Source organism: Sesamum indicum, linkage group LG3 (assembly GCF_000512975.1).
Source record: "Sesamum indicum cultivar Zhongzhi No. 13 linkage group LG3, S_indicum_v1.0, whole genome shotgun sequence".
NCBI classification, from domain to species: domain Eukaryota; kingdom Viridiplantae; phylum Streptophyta; class Magnoliopsida; order Lamiales; family Pedaliaceae; genus Sesamum; species Sesamum indicum.
Genome location: NC_026147.1, coordinates 20,302,365 through 20,321,458, shown reverse-complemented (window position 1 = coordinate 20,321,458; position 19,094 = coordinate 20,302,365). Strand labels below are relative to the sequence as shown.

The 19,094-nt window shown below is 29.5% G+C and overlaps 1 protein-coding gene across 2 annotated transcripts; it reads right to left on the bottom strand.

The window, feature by feature from the left end:
* LOC105158943 (probable trehalose-phosphate phosphatase H) lies at positions 4,375–6,983 on the bottom strand. Of its 2 annotated transcripts, none has more exons than XM_011075860.2 (11): positions 6,823–6,983; positions 6,407–6,686; positions 6,169–6,309; positions 5,989–6,060; positions 5,786–5,872; positions 5,647–5,703; positions 5,432–5,533; positions 5,189–5,336; positions 5,019–5,089; positions 4,804–4,896; positions 4,375–4,644 (listed from the first exon to the last, which is right to left on the bottom strand). In XM_011075860.2, the coding sequence occupies exons 1-11, from the start codon at positions 6,963–6,965 to the stop codon at positions 4,564–4,566; spliced, it is 1,275 nt and encodes a 424-aa protein (XP_011074162.2). In that variant the 5' UTR covers positions 6,966–6,983; the 3' UTR covers positions 4,375–4,563. The 2 variants fall into 2 exon arrangements, with proteins under 2 accessions (XP_011074162.2, XP_020548039.1); XM_020692380.1 differs by having other exon boundaries at positions 5,019–5,080.

Here is a 19,094-nt window from a genome sequence, read left to right as displayed (position 1 = left end):
CAAAATATAGTATTAGATCACTGTTCATAATATGCAAAATTATCTTTTCGATTTTGTAAGTATAGGTCGTTAATTAGCATTTTTTGTCTTGCAACTTACTCTATTTACACATTAACTCCTTTTTTTGACGAATTTAGTCCTGAACATTTCACATTTGGTCTTTTTTTTTTTTGACAAATTTACTCATATGTGTTGATAATTTTATTAAGATGGTCAGACTAGTGTAAATGAAGTAAGTAACAGGATCAAAAGTGCTAATGACCTACAGTTACAAGACCAAAACTGTAATCTTGCCTAATTTATACAAGATGCATTGCAAACCTAGTGCACAGGTAAAATTATAATTTTATAATATTTTACAAATAACTTAATACAAATATCTTTAATTGAATTCATACTAAACTCTATATGCATGTTAATAAAAAGTCAATCTTGAGCAAGTGAATTTACAGGAAAATTCTCTAAATCATGTAAATCTTATATCTTACCATTATCCTTTTTGGTCAGAATTTGACAGAAAATGATTCCTAACAAGGTAGACGAGTCGAAATTTGCTCACGAAATATAGTTGAGTTGGCTGAAGCACTAAAAGCCAAATTAAGAGGGAAAAATGAAAAGGAATTTGGTTGATATTAATATTAATTGTAGAGTACCCAATCGATAACAAGAAACATGCAGAAACCTTACAAGTTATCCAAATGTATATATATATGTATATATATTACTCTTTATAATTAAATCATGTCGATGCATCTGATGCCACTACCATTGTACTACATTTATTCTTGCTACTACAATCATTGTCAGATCACTTCTTTCTTTTCTTTTCTATTCTTTTTTCCTCTTGATGAATCATTCACAAATCACTTCATATATATAGAGAGATAGGAGAAAAATACAATTTATCATGATACGAGAAATTAGCAAAAAATTCTTTGTTAAAAAAACAGTAAATTTTATTTTATTTTTCAAAATATAGAAGAACAAAAGAACGGTAAGGTAACCTTTTAATGTAGATGTAAATAAGGGAGAAAATACATTTTTTATCCTATAACTTTAAGGGGCATTTTCAATCCATTTTTTATTTCAATTTTGCAATTAATGGTGACAATAATTTTAAAAAATTAGTAGCACATAGTTATGCAGAAAAATGCTATTTTTGTTAGAGAATGGGGATTGTTTTACATAAAAAATTGACATATTTCGGTAGAAATCTGGCCAAATATATATGCTACTTTTTAAAATTATTATCCTTAATTGCAAAATTTGATATCAAAGAGAACTAAAAATATCATTCCACCGTAATTACGAATCAAAAGTGTCATTCCACCATAATTACGAAACGAAAAATGCATTTTCCCCATACAATAAGCTCTTTTTTTAGAAAATTGTTGGAGGCTGTATTTTCTTTTCCTTCTCTTTTTATAATCAATAGAAGTTGTTTATTATCAGTGTTTTTTTTTTTTTTTTCTCCAAAGGGTAAAATGCAACGAACAATTTCATGGGAGTTATCGAGAAATATTTGATCAATATACATGCAGACCACATTAATTAATACAAAACATTGTGAGTAACTAAGGGTTTTTTGCATTAAATTATAAATAGATTACGGATAAACACAAAGGGCTGATCAACAATAAACATTCCCTGCCAAGTACATACATAATTGTTATTGTTGTTTGGTAGAATGTTTTCTGACTCCCAAGTGTCTTTACAACTGTTAAGATGCCTCGTAAATTATAGGAATCTTAAATAAGTGTAATAAACAAACAAAAAAACAATAAATGGAAAAAAGAGGATCGATCAAGATTCAGGAAAAAGAACACTGTCTTGACCGGCGCCTAAAGTTACACACCTTTAAATCAAAATGCATGTGCATGCCATCCCTCATCTCAGGAACTATCCCACGTGTGACGCCATCATAGGTTCGTACAACCTTCAACGGAAAAAAAAAAAACCACACACCAAGGAATAAGTGAAAAACAGAGATGATTCGGGTAATAATTCTTGGGAGTACTTCTGTGTTTTCAAACAATTCATTAAAATTATTAATTTCCGGCGTACGAGGGTTTTTACCTGGGGTGAAACCGTTTAGAGTGCGCAGAAGTCGATGGTTGTAGGGTTTTTTTAATCGGAAGATTTGTTGGTAGTTTGTATGGCGACGGAAAATTTTGATATATATTAATTGAGTTTGGCTGAGGTGTAACAAATCATATGGTTAGTATAATATATTTGTTGTATGAACGGTGTACAGTTTAAGGAGAGTGACTAATTACATAGCAAGTGTAGTATAATTACTATGTGATTGATTTGGTTCGACCAAATTTGAATTTGGGTAAGAATTTCCCATGTAATGACATTTTAAACTTGTGTTGTAAGGCTTGATGCTATGTGTATTTAGGATCTTTACGCGCGACCTAATTAACTCCAATACTTCCGAAACCCTAATATACATGGATGCATTTTGATCGTTTGGTTATTTTTCACATATATGGTTCACGTGGAATTGTATAGTTGGAAAAAACCTATAGATAGCAACCATGCATGCTCCAGGTGTAATTACATCTAAACTCCCTATTGTTTGAAAAATTACATATATATAGCATCCCTAAAGTTTGTTCTGTCTAACAAATAAGTCCATCTGTTGGTCAAAATTAACTGAGTTTGTTGATATTAATAAAAAAAATAATTGAAAATTGATGTCTACCCTTGATTGACTATATTACTGACTTATTGCAGGTCAAATAATTCTTTTTTACTATTAAACTACTCTTATAACAGTGAAGATATACCTCCTCACATGAATTAATGCGTGAAGATGTTCGAGGGTAATTTGGTCAAAAGATTTATCGACCTGGAATAAATCACCAATAAGTCCATTTTTGGTAAATATAGATTTTTTTTTATTAATATCAGTAAATTCGATGAATTTTGACTAAAAGAGAGACTTATTTGTTAGACGGGAGCAAACTTTAGAGGTGTTAGAAATTTTTCAAACCACAGGAGGTATACGTATAATTATACCAAATTTTATGAAAGACGAGTGTAATTATCCCTAAAAACTATATATAACAACAAATACATACTTATACATATGGACACATGTACATCTATGAACATATACGTGCATAAAAATACGTATGTGGCATGTATATCCTGCAACTTTGTGGGGCAAGTTGCAATTTGGAAGAATTTCCACTGATTTTTGGGAATTTGCACAAACAAATCTTTGTTGGACTTTCGTAATTATTCTGATACCAAATTAATATTATCACATTTATGATATGCTGAAAAAATGTGGATGGTTGGAGAACTGCAAAAGACAGGGAATATAATCATTCCTACTTTGCCCATTGCCAACCCAAACATTTGCAGGATCAGTATAGTGAATGTTCCCTTGCCAATAGATACTCTTTCATTATACTCCTCTATTGCTTTTTCTTATCATTATTATTATTATTTTCTCTTTTTCCCCTCAAAATCCTCTATATTCTTATAAGGTCCCAAAAGTTTTAAGCTATATAGAGAGGGAATAAAAGCATAATACATGCATAATTGGCTTAAATATATTTGTTTTCCCATAACTTAGGTTATTTAATGTTTTCGTCCTTTTAACTTTGAAAGGTGATATTTTGGTCTTGAATCTTATGAATTTTGCAATTTCAGTCCTTTTTTTTTTTTTTTTTCTGCCGAAGTTTATCCTTCTCACCAGAAAAATGAGTCTGCATCTCATGTGGCCTTTTAAAATTAGGACTATTATTCTTATTGGTTCATTTCTATCAGTATTTTTGTTCTTTAATTTTCTAGAGTAGCATTTTTTGTCCTGCATGATTTTAAGTTTTGTAATTTCAGCCCATTCTTTTTTCAAAGTTCACCCTTCTTGCCAGTCATTTTATATTTCACGTAAATTTGATATATGTTGCATGCATAAAAAGTCTAGTAGAGTACTTTAGCACGTTCACTACAAGAAATAAGGTCTTTTCTTCGTATTGAATTTCAGACAAAATTAATTCTGTTGCATTTTCTATTGCAATTAACATATAGAAGCCACATACAAAAATTATATCATTCATTCATGACTATTGCTCTGATTATAGCTATAAATCATGATAAATACTTTGACTACACACACACATGTATATATATAAAGAGAGAGAGAGGGGGGAAATTCTATCCCAGATGGAGTTTGGCCGGACCTAAACTAATTACATGGTATGTGCAATACACTTGGGTTGTGATTGATGTATAGTTAATGAAAAATAAAAAATTACATAACAGAGTATATCAAACTTGCTCTATGATTGATTAGTTTAGTCAAATCTAATTTGAGTAAAAAAAATTAAAAAGAGAGAGAGAGAGAGAGAGAGAGGATGGTTTGATGAAATGATTCTAGTAGCATTTTGTATTAAATACAAAAATTCCCCTTTGGGATTAAATTACAACTACAAACTAAAGAAAAGTACATAAGTTGAATTACCCCACCCCTCATAAAACCAGCAGGACAGGGCAGTTGATTTGTGTCATCATCTACGTTAAAGGGAAGCACTCAGCTCTAATATTGCCTTAGTAGGGACAAGGACAGGGACAGGGACAGGGACAACCTCTTTTCTTCCACTCCACCAACCCTTTTAGAAACTGCATAACCTGTCAAAATGAAATGAAATCAATTACTTGTTAACATTATCATCTTCATATATATGCAGATTGCAGATTTCCATCATCCTTCTCCTTCCTTCTTCACAATTAATTATATTACAAACAACATTACGACAAAATCTCCAATTATTTTTCCATTGTACTTGCCTCGGACGGTTCTTTCAACGTGTACGGAGCGTTCGTTTCTTTAGGACTTTTCGACACTAGAATCCCTATGCCTTGTCCTCTGTTCCTCAAAACCTGATCAATAGACCAAAACACGATAATTATAACCGTGTTATCTTAACTTATGTCAATCTTTGCTATAACTTCTCATCTAACATAAGTAATAATGAAAAGATAACTAAAGTACGATAATTTACCTTAAATGCATCCTCATCCGTACGATCATCCCCTATGTAGACTGGAAAAACATCGTTTGTTTCTGCATATCCTAACAATAAAAAGAAAAGGGATTGACACGTGAGATTCGATTTACGATTAAAAACGAGAGGCAGCAGGGAAAGATAAATTTCATCAGGCACTTAATTACCTAATGATTCCAACAAGAACTCAAGTGCATTTCCTTTGTCCCATTTTATAGTGGGACGAATCTCCAACACTTTCCTCCCTTGACTCAATCTCAGCTGTTGATAGTCCTTGATCACTGATTTAACTTGATCAGCTAATTCACCCCACCTCTGCAATAATGCAAATTTTCACATAAGTCGTTTCCTTTTTCGACACGAAACGGTAGTTTCCTGTACACCGGAAGACCGTAGAACTCTGTACGTACCTTTTCCTCGACGCAACGGTAGTGCACAGACAGACAGAACTTGTTGTTCTCGACTTTTGCTCCCGGGATGTGCTCAATTTTCTCTATCAAACATTTGTAGACCTGAAATAACATAAAGTAAAACGTTACGAACTAAACGGAACGAACTGTAATTTTTACAGCGGTAAAATTTCCCTAGGGAGAGTAAAATTCAGAGTAAAGAGAGACACGCAGACCTCATCTATCATCGGCAGGAATTTTCTGGCAGGTTGGCAGAGGACAGTTTGATTTCCCTGTGTAGATAAACACCAAATTTCATGAAAATTGAGCAAGAAAACTTGAACAAAACATAAGTGATGAGTGGCCATCACTCACTTTTCGATGTCCTTTGGCTGGTCCCTTGATGTCCATTCCATGACTACCCGCGTAATAAAGCTCGGACAGTTTTACAAAATTATAGACCTGCGAATTTTTAGCATGAAAAGTTCCGGTCAGATTGTAATAAACCCCGACATCGGAAATTATTGTTGTTGGATTATAGTATTTATACATGCGTTTATGTGTGAAATGGAATGTACCTTAGCTCGGCACCTCCCGCTCACAATGGCCGTCGGGAAAAGCTTGGCGACGTCCCTTACGGCTTCTCTCATCTGATCATAGGAGAGAAGAGAGAGAATTTAAGTATGAATGAATAAATATTTTGTGCTTTTTACGAGAGTTTTTGGGCTACAGTGATCAACTTGAACAAGACGACGAACCTCACTAGTCATGAAAGCACGGTCTGGATCGTCGACAATGGGCGATAAAGTTCCATCATAATCAAGAAAAACAACTATCTGCTTCCCTTTTGATGCATCCATTATTTCCTCAAACATGCTCAGAGCCGAGGGATGGCGGAGCTGTTAGAATAATACACAGGCACGCACTCTGTCAGCTACGCGCATAATCAATAATACCAAAGACAAACGTCAGAAGTATGGTTTTCCGTTCACTTACAGTCCAAGAATCTTGATGTTCAGCGTCTGAGGACCGGCGGGTGGGGGAAGAAGCCCGCATTGAGTCGAGGAAAGCGTTGATCCCGGCATCATTGCCGTAGCTCTCGAGCTTCTTGAGCAACTTCTTCCTGGTGAAGTACTGCGAGACCAGTTGCGGCGAGAAGGACTCGGAGAGGGCAACTGCTATAGCCCTCGTCAGGCCTGATTTTGCATCGGAAATCACCATGTTTGCTTGGTTTGTCATAACCACTCTACTTCCCAATGCAAAGAGACCTGGAGACCTGCATTGATGACATATATATATATTGTATATATAGTCAAGACAAGAAACAACATTAATTTCATCAAAAACCAAAAACATTAGACTTACAAAAACCTGTCAAGAAATCAATGATAGAATAATGAGAGGAAAATTACCCGGAAAAGGGATGGAAAATTGATGTAAAAAACAGAGGAGAAGGAGAAGAAGAAGAGGGTGTTGATGTTGCAGAGAGGAAGAAAACAAAGGAGGGAGGAGACAGAAGTCGCAAGTGACAAGGAGAATGTGGGTTGCTGTCCATTTATAAGTAAGTTGAGAGCAGAGAGGGGAAGAAGTATCCCCACTTTTTTCCTACTTTTTAACCATTTTGTGCGGAATGGTATTGAGGTAGATGCATATTTTTTTCAAGTACTTTTTTGGATTCTTTCCGACCTCTTTTTTTTTTATTGTTTATTTCAATTATTGAAAAGATTTTTGGGTTTTTTTTTTACAAAAAAGAAAAAATTTAGTTTCCAAGATTTCACAATTTGTTCTTTTTTATATGTGGTTTGTATGAATTCATTTAAAATATTTTATAAGTTCGTAAATTTATAAAATATTTTCAGATAAATTATTATGGTTAAAAATAAAAAAAAAATTGAGGTGAATATCATTTAATCACGATTCCATAATAATTATCGACCATTGTTTCTGCAAGTAAGATTAAAATATTAGTTGTAGTAAAAAACTATAACAAATATTTTCCTGATACGAATATTGATTAACTGTAGTTAAAACTTATATTTTCTTGACACACGATAGATAATATTAATTTAATATAAATTTTTCCAAAACACCCTTTGAGTCCTGAGTTTTGAGTCAATTAAAATTGTCATTGACGTGTTAAGACAACAGTTGCAATTATTAATTTATTACATGACTTGCAGTAAGACGATCTCCTAAAATCACTCTATACACATCATTTTTCCAAGAACTTTCTTTTGGATTCTTATGCCTTCTTCTTCTTTTTTTTTTTTTTTTTTCATTTTCACTATTTGTTCTAACAAATTACAAATTTGCCCCTCATGTTCAAGGAAAATGACGCATATAAATCATTGCCATCGCGAGATAGGCTTATGAGAATATATGAGATCGTATAAGCTTTTATATACTATAGGGTGAAATTTAATATACTCGTATATACGTATTAAAAATAAATGTAGAAATGAGTAGATGTATTGTACAAAATATTTAAATCATAATTTTATTTTTATACTTTAACGCACAGAAACACACAAAATTCATATATCGTATACTTTATGTCTTACGGAGAGAAGAATAATTACGCATAATATTGCATGGGATATTGGGAGCAAGAAAATGATAAATCAATTAAAATGGTAAAAAATATTTACATAATTAGCATGATAATATTTGAAGAGGGTAATGAATTATTTTATTAAATTTGCAACATTGGTTATTATTATTATGGGTGAATAGCAATTTTCCCCTGTGATATTGAAAATGAGCACATTACCCCCTATGAAAAAAATATAGCAATTTACCCCCCTGTATTTTTTAAAATGAAGCAATTTACCTCCTCATAAATGGAGGTAAATTGCTTCATTTTAAAAATCACATGGGGGTAAATTGTTGTATTTTAAAAAATACAGAGAGATAAATCGCTATTTATTTTTTTTTATAAAGGAGTAATTTATTCATTTACAATATCACAAGGAGGTTGCTTATATTTTTTCCTTATTATTATTATTATTATTTTAAAAGCAAACATTGTCTGTCCCAAAGGGGTGAGTTTGCCTTTCTTTTATAAACGAGTGTTGATAAAATCTAAAGACAAAACCTTTTGTTTGGCTCGACTGTTGCATTGATTAAATACATATAATTTCTTTCACCTTTAAGATTTAATAGAAGTAGTTTTTTTATAAAAATTAAAAAAAAATAATGGCAAGGTTTATATATTAAAACCCATAATAGTTCAATTTCTCTATTGTTTAAATAATATTTAACATTTATAACAATAATTACAGAAACCACCCCAAATAGTTAAAAATGGGTAATTTGTGTAACAATGTTGATATTTTTAGGGGTGTATTTGTAATTTTTTTAAAAAATAAAAGTAGTTTTTATATATATGATGTATGCGCTTGTCTTGTATATGTGTAATTTTTCAAAAGATAGGATGCTTTGTTGTAAATAGACTCTGAATCAGCAGTGTAGATATAATACCTAAATAATAAATAAAAATGATTCATCGGATATTTATTTTGATTAAAATCAAATAATCCTTTTGTGCTTTTCTAGAGTCCATTATTCAATATGTAGCTTAATTAATTGTCGAATTAATACTTCTATGAAAATGAATTCATTGCAACAATAGCTTTTTAATTTTCAATTTTCAGCCTTCAATGAAATTTCAATGTATTTTAAAAGTTCATAAATGCATCGAGATAAAGTCGTGAAGATTACAAAATTCCACATTAGAATGATTCAAAGTAGCGATTTTAATTGCTGCAATAATTGCTCATGCATAAATCGTTGATCATTAATACTTAGATGGCCATGAATTTATATAACTCCTTAAACTACAATTTTTCCTTTTCTTTTTCTTTTTTAATTACATTACATGATAAATTCAATTATCAACTTTTTTTACTAATAACCGGAAATAAAGTTCAGCAACTCATTTCGATATGCTAAGCAAAATTTCAATTCAACTAATACTTCAATATGACTCATAATGATAAATAAATTATAATAACACACATAAACCGACACAAACACTCATATAAAGTGAGACAAATATTCACATGTCCTGTAGAACTTGAACCCATGATCTTGAACTTGTTTATAAACAACTATAACAGTTAACGTATTGACACTCGACAACCAACATCAAGTATCTATAACTAACAAAAGGATCAAACTCACAGCATTTATAATTATGGGTTCTCAAATTCGCATAATTTTTTCTGCATAATTACCTAATTTTCCAAATTTTAAATTCTTAGGTGATAAATTTGAGCGCAAAAATCACATTCTTTGAATATGTTTTTTAATTAATATCATAACATTAAAAATTCTTAACAATTACTTATAAAATTCAAATAAATCAGTTTGTCAATGTTCACTAATAAGTCAATTACTGTATATTATTGAAAAAATAAATAAAAGGGACTAACCTTGATTATACTGACTTAAACTCGGAAAGAAGTACAAATTTTGCAGAGAGTGGATGCAAAATCACAGCATCTAAAGGGTAAGAAACCCTACTGATTGACCTGCAAAAACAATTTCTTACCTTAATGGTTAAAGTTGATGTTTCTGACTTAGTTCGAGATTATGGGTTTAAGTCTCATTAAATGTGTGGATATTTATCTCATTTTTTTATGTGTATCATTTATTATTTTATAATTTTTAATAATATTTATATATTAATTAAATTAATATATTATTTAATTGCTCAATTTATTTAAATAATAATGTAATAATATAATTATCGTTTTTATGTTATGAAAAACCCCTGCCCATTGAAATCTTAATTAAAACTAACAACACACGACCTAACCTGTTTGCCCGCAAACCAGCAGCACAGATTTTTTCTGCACATGAATTGAAAAACCTAATCCGATTAATTCACCATTAAATTATACATTGAGTCAGACAAGACAAAAAGAAAAATGTTCCTTCCTTCTCGATCTTTAGTACCGATCATCGACAAAAATTGAGCTTACATTTTATTGTGAAAATTCGGGTGACTTAAAAATGAAAATGAAGAAAAAAATAGAAATTATTATATATAAACATTTATAACTTAAATAATTAAGACGTAAACATTTTATTGAACAATTAGCTGTTATTCGATGTGTATTAGTTGAAATTTCTAAATAATATTTTTGGCAATGTAGTTGAAATATATCTGAAATGGTTATCCTAATGTGGGGATAATCTCCAAATAAAAAAATTATTATTGGCTATAATATTAGTAGTTATGGTTAAAAATCATAATAAATGACTAATATTAACTACGATTAAATAAAATCGATGCAAAAGACTAGTTTTTTCACTATGAAAAAATTATTTATCATGACTAAGAGACATGGCAAATGTTTTAGCCATCCTCGCAAAAACAACGACCAACAATTGTTGCTTGACCGTGGTCAATAATTATTTATTTTGACTATTTATTATTAACCATGATAATAAAATATTATAATTCTTCTAGTAAATACATAACCCCAATTTTATTTCAAATTATAGACATACTAAGATTGTCAACTTTTGATTCGAGTCCGTCCTACTCAACACTGGTATGATATTAACCCAATTATATATATAAGAACTCCACGTAAGTAACCAATCGATTATCTAGAAATCTATTGTTTATGTGAGATCGTATACCTAGAAAATCAATAAACATTCGTCCTCTACACTTCATATACAACTTTTACTACTCTAATACTTCTTACAACTTTAAGCGTTTTTTCATTACAACCTGTCTAACTTAGACATTAAGGATTATGACGGCCGCCTTTTTTCTCTACGAGATTTTTTAGCAGAATCGGAATAAAAAATTATATTTGAAATGAGTCAATCAAATTGTCGTAGGAAGCAAGAAAAATATATAATAACAGGGAATATATTAGAACAACTTTTGTAGGTTTATTTTTGATTAGGTGGAAGAATAATGATGTAAAGAATTAAGATAAAGGTAAAGAGCTTTGGGGGGTTCCATGTGTGAGAGTGAGAAAGGTTTAGGTAACTTGGGGGGAATAACTAACCTAACCTCATATACATATATTTGAAAAGTCTTTCGACCTTTTTAATGATGTCCATGTCCATCTCCATGTCCATACATATATATATTACAGCATGGGAATTTGGGAAAGCAAAAGAGATTCGTCGGTGGGAATCATGTTGAAATTTATGAACACATGTTTGAACTTGAATTTCATTTCGTGTCTGACTACACCTACACTCTATGCATCGATAAATAATATTCAAATTCAGGCTCATTATAGAGAGTTTAGCGTAGACAAATTCAAGTTAAGGTGTGAATGTTTTTGTTGCGGTTAAAACTTTATTTAAGTTTGATTTTAATTGTTATTAATTGGGTTTTCATAAAAAGGTAATCAGATAGGTTAATTTATAGTGATTCAAGAAATATAATTCAGGTTTTAGTAGTTTAAATTTACTGTAAAAAGATAATTATTCTTTATTTTCGATTTTCAAATTTTAGTGACGCGAAAATTTGAGTTTTGATAGGAGTAATCAATGTGTGACATTGTTTTAATTATGACCAAAGTATTAATTTGTTATAATCTTTCTGGATATGATGTTATAGTTTTTAACCATAACATATGTTGTTAGCCGTCTTTCTAAAACAATGGATGATAAGTTGCGAAGCTGTAATTAATTATTACTCGTTGTGGTTTCTTTTCTTTTTTTATATACTTTTTATCATTGATAATTAGTCATGAACAAAAATTATATTTTTTTTGTATGTCTATATATATACATGTATGTAGTTTATTTTCTATTAAATAATGTAGATATTAATCAGCATCAACTATGTACATGATGGAGACAAAGGGCAAATCAAATCATTTTCATAAAAAGCAACGAAAAAGATCAAGCTCGCACGTCTTGTAATTAATTTGTACATACTAAATTACCCATAGTTAGGGCACATTAATTACTTCGAGTAGTATTGACTATTGATTGGGGGTAAAATAAAAATTTACACCCTCCTCCCGACCACATTACTTACTTAGAGTAGTATAAATACCTCTTTTGTATCATTGTAAAAAGATATTTTTAGAACACAATTGACAGACAAGGTTGAATTAAAGAGTAAACAATTTCTAACTAGTAAAGTATAAAGCAAGTTCGGATCATCAGCTCACTATTTTTTCCCGTTAATACGACATAAACAAATACAGATTTTATATATTATCGGTTTAAATTAATTACATAATCAATTTTATCTCTGTCATAAAATCATTTTAATCTAACCAAGATAACGAAAAATGAGAAAAATCCATATAATATTACTTACCATATAAATTGACTCAAATTTTAACTACATAAATTGTAAAACGCACACAAAATGGACATTCTTGAAAAGACCAAAACCATTTTTCAACATTTCTCACTTGTGTCGTAGATGGTACCTTTTGAGTTCAAAATTCTTACATCTAATAATGTCTTTGTACAGTCAATACCGGAGGCGACGAAGATGCTCCTCGCTGATTACCAAGCGGTGGGGGTACCCTTGAAAAGGTTGTATTGTCAAAAAAGTAAGTTAGGCAAAAACTATAAGATGCTAGTTTAATTAATCAAGGCATGAATCTTTGATTTTAGACTTCGGACACAAAGGTGGGAATAACTTTCTCATTAAGCAACCACCTTCCAGCTTCTCCTTCATTAATTCCACCCTCTCAAAACCTAACTTCCTTATTATTACAACCCCCTCTTTTAAATTATTTGTCGTCTAACAAATACTTCCTTACAATGCATTGTCACGATATGATATCTGTAATTATGGAAAATCTCAAAAGATTTCTTATAATTTACCTTAATTATTAATCGTTTACGTCCTTTTTTACTGGTCCACTTATTTTCATAGAAAGATTGTTATATCTATTGAGGTCAGGCAAAGTTACTGTAGAAATTTAAGTTTTGACCAGAATTAGAGATTTCGATTTGATCATGATTTTAATGTATTCTGAAAATTAAAAATGAGTGTATTATTGTAGTAATATTAATTTTTGCAGAACATAGTCAAAAAGCGGGATGTAGAATACTTATAACGTGATATCAGGTCCAACGCCGTTCGTGGAATCCAATGGTCAAAAGTCAAGTTCAAAGACTTATACTATCATTCGCAGCTTCTGAACTTTCCTTTTCTTTTTTCCTTTACTTTTACCAAATTAAATATTTTAGTGAAAATTAGTTCAATAATTAATTTATTATTGGTTTTTTATGATCCAAAAATACTGTAACAAAATATAAATAATAATTATATTTTTTTCTAAGTTAGATTGCAATGTTCAAATATTACTAAAACCAGCCTCATTTTTCGTGCGGGTGAACTCAAATATTGGATAAATAAAATCATAGAAATTTTAATTAAACACAAACTTAAAATATTTAAGATTAATTTACAGGTAATTGGCATTTTACATTTTTTAATTATACCATTTTAGCAATTCACATTCTTTACAATTAAATAGACAATCAATGATTCCTTTCCAAATGGTAAGATTGAAGTTTCATAACTTTTGAATTTATAGATGTACAATTCATTACATCATTCAATATATTTATTTTTAAAAATTACTTTAAAACATCAATAATTTACAGCGAATATGTTAAACGAAATAATAAGCCACTAGCAAAATATACATATATTCACATTTGTGGAATTCGATCACAATCTTTTTGAATATGAAGTCTCAATTTTACTAATATTCTAGCAAAACTCCATTGCCCATATATTTGATTTGTTAATGAATGCTTTATTAATTAATTATTTTTGTCTTTAAATTGCCTATATTTTTGTTCTCTCCAACTACCAAGCATTATTCCTTGTTTTTTTATTACAAATATTTCTTATTTCAAGTAATTTATTGCTCACATATATTGCTTATTTTTCCTAAATTTATAATTTTTTATTTTTTTTGGAGTAATAAATTTAATTTTCGCACCAAATACTTTAATAAATAAATTCTCACTTAAGTTAATAATAAGATATAATTAGCTTTACAAAACTAGAAATATATTTAAATATTTACTTTCTAACCCCTAATGAAATCAACTAAAAATGTAAATTGTAAAATGGGGACGAATCGAGTTATTTAATCTATATTATATATAAAGGGAGAGCACATTTTTAATGTACCACAAATTATAAAAAGTGAACACGAATAGGACGTGCCACAAATTATTAAATTTTAAAAGAAAGTTGGGAATTATATATTTTTAAATCACATAACTGTAAAAACTACTAAAGAAATTCTAAAAAAATGGACCCACAACGAAGAAGAGAAACGCAGACGTGTGGTGGGCCCAACCTCGCTTAGGATTTGACATAGATATGATTCATCTGGGCCCACTAATCATGCTTCAGGCCCAAATGCTCTACCCACTTATGCCACCAAAAACCCTCCACCTTTCCCATCAAAATATTTATATATATATAATCCCACTTTTTTCAAGATTTTGTGGGTTTAATAAAAGGAAAATTATAGTGATGGAAATTAATGATTTTTTTTATAAATGTACAACATCTTAAAGCATCTTGGCATTAATGTATGTACACAAGAGTTTAGGTTAGGTAGGCCCCATGCATTTGTTGTTTTAATGATTTTAATGCCTTTTCTATTTTCGGGAAAGGGACAAAACACTATTTGTTTGGGACCAATTTTTTCAATTTTACAATCATTTCAACTTAAATTATTGACATGCTTTGTTTGTGTTTTCAGTATAAAGAATTTTGAATGGTTTCGATTTTAATTATCATCCCGAGTTAAGATATGTCTTCAATATTATAAATCATATATGATGATATTTGTAAATTATCTAACAATACAATTTTTAGATCAAGCAAAAAGAACCAAATATATAAATTTTTGACAAAAAATAGCTTGATTTTTACCAGTTAAGCATATTGAGATGTAGAGTCTGACTTAACATTACATTATAACCAATAATAAATTTAATATGCTACACACTTTACAGATGGTCACAGTGCAAATAGTTGATGTAGTTCTTTTTTTCTTTTATTATAATATACGCAAAACTATTTTGATAGAAATTATTTTCTTTTTTTTAATAAAATTAAGAATTCCATTAATACGAGCGAAAGCCTATATATATATGACATTCCTAGCCAACAAGTGTGCCACTCTGTTAGCATTCCTTTAGTAGAAATTGATTTTGAGCAATTGTAAACGTACAAAAAGTTGTCAAACCAAGTACATCTCTATGTCTTGCGTTTACTTTCCTATTACATTTTTTTATACTTAATGTGTTAAAGTAATTCAGAATAATTATATTTACACTTTCTGATCTATGGTTTCTCTATACAAACTACTCCCGTCTTTTGGATAATTACACATATACCCACTAAAAATGTCAACATTATTTACATAAACTATCTATGCTTTTAAAGAAGAATTATACATACACCCCTCAAAAACATTAATCTCATCACACAAACTATCGTTGCTATTTAGCAGTCGAGGATGATTTCTAAAACAAAGCAAAATATAGAAATGATTTATGTAAATAGTCAATAGATCATGCACTCCTGTTTTTTTATAAATTACATTTACACCTCCTACAAACGTCAACATCATTACACAAATTATTTTTATTTTTTTACTATCAAAGTAATTTATATAATTATAAAAAATAAAAAAAAAAGTTCATAATCAAATAATAGATAAAAGAGTGTAAATGTAATTATTGGAAACAATTTTCTAACATAGCCAACATGTATTGGGTTGGGGGTGCTTTTGATGGTACAAGACCACAAGTTATGCGCCCACAATTTCAAATGCCAATGGTGTAAAGTCATAATTGGTCGAAATATTAAAGTAGCAAGAAATAACAAAGTGGTTGGTGTACTAGGTTAATGTCAAGGAACACCATAATTCATATCATAATCTGTGCCTTTGCAACATTATATTAAGAAATCATCAAGATATAACTATTATTATGCTTGTGGGTCTTTTTCACAAACTTCAACTGTCCTAAAATATTTCAAATCTTTGAGTTAATTATACTTAAATTTCTCCTAACAAGTTATAAAATTATATTTTTCTTAAAAAGATTTTAAAATTTCAAATTTATATTTATATCCCATTTAAAATTATGTCTGATTTGTTTCCAAATTCGAAATTATTGTAACTATTTATTAAAATGAACTGGGAAAAAAAATAGCAACCATCTCGGAATTCCATTTTTTCCTTGCCGTCTTTCTATTTTTAGCCTATTTATGTGTACTTCTACTTTTATACTAGATATTTTTGCGTTCATATAATAAATAATTTTTAAATTTTAAAATATATTATAAATAAGAGTAAAATATATAAACTAACACATTACATTAAGAAAAAAAAGGAGAATAAAAAAAGAATAACTTAAAACTTCTAAAGCTAAATAAGTTAGTTATTATATCAGTTGAAGGGCATTTTTAAAATTACAAAAGATTGGTGCAACAATGTCAAAACCATAGATTTGTGTTTATAGGACCATTGTGCTTTATAATAGTACTAGCTATTATAACATGTCCTTGCGTGTATACAATAAATGATATTTTACTCTTTAAAATATATTATAAATAAGAAAAAGTATATAAACCAGCACATCAAATTTTCAAAAAATAAAAAAGAATGAGTAAAAGAAAGAAAAAAAACAACTGAGAAGTATTATTGGCATTACAAAAAAATTAATATAGTTGTGTTATAAATTGTCGTTTAGGAGTGATAAAAGTTGTATATATGTGTGTGTGTATATATATTAATATTGATAGATTATGTCTTGTCATTTTTTGGCTCTAGTAATCTAAGGATTCTTACGACATAAAAGACTTCTTTTATGGTCAATTTTTTAAATTGACCTAAAAATATCCAATATACTTGAGCATATGTCCCTAAATCAAAATTATTTAAGTAATTCGACCACATAAATCAAGATTTTGTGTCTTCTGATATGAGAATATCTCAAAACAAATTCTTGCATTGTAATTTTTTAAATTAAAATAAAATAGAATAGAATCATATCTTATGGTATCAATCTTCCAACACCTTTTCCCTCTCTGTATATATATTCAATTGATCCACTTCGTAGATGCAAAGATAATATTTTTTACTTAGTTCCCTATGAACATATTGACATGGCATTGAGCTATAACTTTGCAGCTGATTTCTTTATAATTACTTTAATCTTTCACATAATAATAATATATAAATATGGTCATGGTAGCTAATTAGCCTTTTGTGGCAACGAAATACCACAATTCTTGAGTGCCTTTCAACCCTTCTCAAATAACAAAAACTCTTCCTACATCTCAAATCATCGTACTACTCAATTTACGACATCCCTCTTAATTGTTAGGCTAAAATCTCATCCACGGTAGAGACAAATGTATTGACAATTATATTATAGAATTATGGGCACAACCAAGTATATAAAAGAATAATTTAAATGAAGTAAAGTAATGGGAAAAACTATCTTGTGTTGTATAATATTAAGGTTAAATGCATTATGATTCGGGGTGAAAATAATATTAGATAAAAATAGTTCTAAAGAAAAGAAATAACAATACTACTCTCGAATTTTTAGAAAAAGGGCAATGCAATTTCCTGACGAGGAGTGTAGTTTCTTTTAGGGTAAATCACATAGATGCTCTTGAGATTAGATTTTAAATACACAACACTATTTGTTATATATTTGCTAAATTACACGTACACATTCTAAGGAGTTGTTAGGATAATATACCTCATAGGGTCTTTGCATAGTCTTTTATCAATGAACAGAGGATGTACATATATATAATTACAACTACAATTTCAATTGACGTACTTGTAATTTTGTAAATGACGAGGGTTTATGTAATCTTTTGTCACTAAATAAGGGGCGTACATATAATTACGACTATAATATCAATAGGTACACATATAGTTTTGCAAATGAAAAGGGGGGTTGCATAATCTTTTGCCACTAAATAAGGGGTGTACATATTATTACGACTATAATATCAATAAGTGTGTACTTATAATTTTACAAATGGCAGGGGGTATGTGTATATTTGGATCTAATTCAGGGGATGACAATGTAATTTACCCGTTTTTATTTGGATCTAATCCAGGGGATGCCAATGTAATGTACCCTATTTTATCAAATATTACAAGAAATTGACTCAATAGCTACGGAAAAAATTGATGCTAATATCAACGTTGAGTTATATAATTAGTAAGTAAAATTTTCATTGCTAATTTATGTTATTTAATATATATTTGAAATAATTTGCTGCTAAATTGTTAGCAGTAAATTTTATTGCTAAATTCATTAAGTATTGAATAATTTAGATTAACAATAAAAATTTTACTTGTTAATTAATTTGATGCTAAGCTTTCATAGCTATCGAGCTATTTTTTTGTAATTAAAATACAGGGGTTACATTCCCATTTTTTTTTCTTTTTTTGGTTATTTAGGAAGATTTAGTGGCTATTAATATTTTAAAAGGTAGTAAATACAATTAATTTGTATAATTATATAATGCAAATTACATTACACGAAAATAATTGGTATCATAAAGAAAAAAAAAAGGAAAAAAGAGTAGGAATTAAGATAGAAAAATGGGATGATTTTGTGGGGGTGAGTGAGAGTTGCATAGTGTGATTAGTCAAAGGCAAGTACGTCG